Below are 398 nucleotides of genomic sequence, written 5' to 3'. Positions count from 1 at the left end.
GACGGAGGCTGGGGCTTGTGAGTAGCAAAGATGATGTTTCACGTGATGGTACCACCGAGGTCCAGCACTTCGAGCTGCTGTCAAATCTGCCCAGGCTGGGGGAGCGGGACTCTGCAACGGTGATACCTCTGGGGGTTGGACTTGCTTGTGTAGCACTCCAGGTACCTGTTGTCACAGAGGTAGCAGGAGCATCAAGCCTGGCTGCATCTCCTCTATGGCACTATATCCCAGAGCATCGTCATCCCGAAGCATCTGAGGCCCCCAACACAAGAGGGAGCTGTTGGAGCGAGTCCAGAGGAGGCCACAGAGATGCTGCGAGGGCTGGAGGAGCTCTTGCTCTGGAGCCAGGCTGAGAGAGCTGGGCTGGGGCAGCTGGAGAAGAGGAGGCTCCTCGAGGG

General features: G+C 59.3%; 1 protein-coding gene across 1 annotated transcript in view; it reads left to right on the top strand.

Moving 5' to 3' along the window:
- Nucleotides 1-3: 3 nt before the first annotated feature.
- LSS (lanosterol synthase (2,3-oxidosqualene-lanosterol cyclase)) overlaps nucleotides 4-398 on the top strand; it is a gene marked incomplete at its 5' end in the record, with an annotated part of 8,801 nt that continues 8,406 nt past the window's right edge. The window contains one exon of the mRNA XM_010019261.1: nucleotides 4-17. Coding sequence (XP_010017563.1) covers nucleotides 4-17 — 14 coding nt within the window. The remainder of the gene's footprint in view (nucleotides 18-398) is intronic.

This window comes from Nestor notabilis, unplaced genomic scaffold (genome assembly GCF_000696875.1).
Source record: "Nestor notabilis isolate BGI_N333 unplaced genomic scaffold, ASM69687v1 scaffold26567, whole genome shotgun sequence".
NCBI lineage: Eukaryota > Metazoa > Chordata > Aves > Psittaciformes > Psittacidae > Nestor > Nestor notabilis.
Note: the sequence above shows the minus strand (reverse complement) of the source record. Positions and strands in the feature narration are given on the sequence as shown.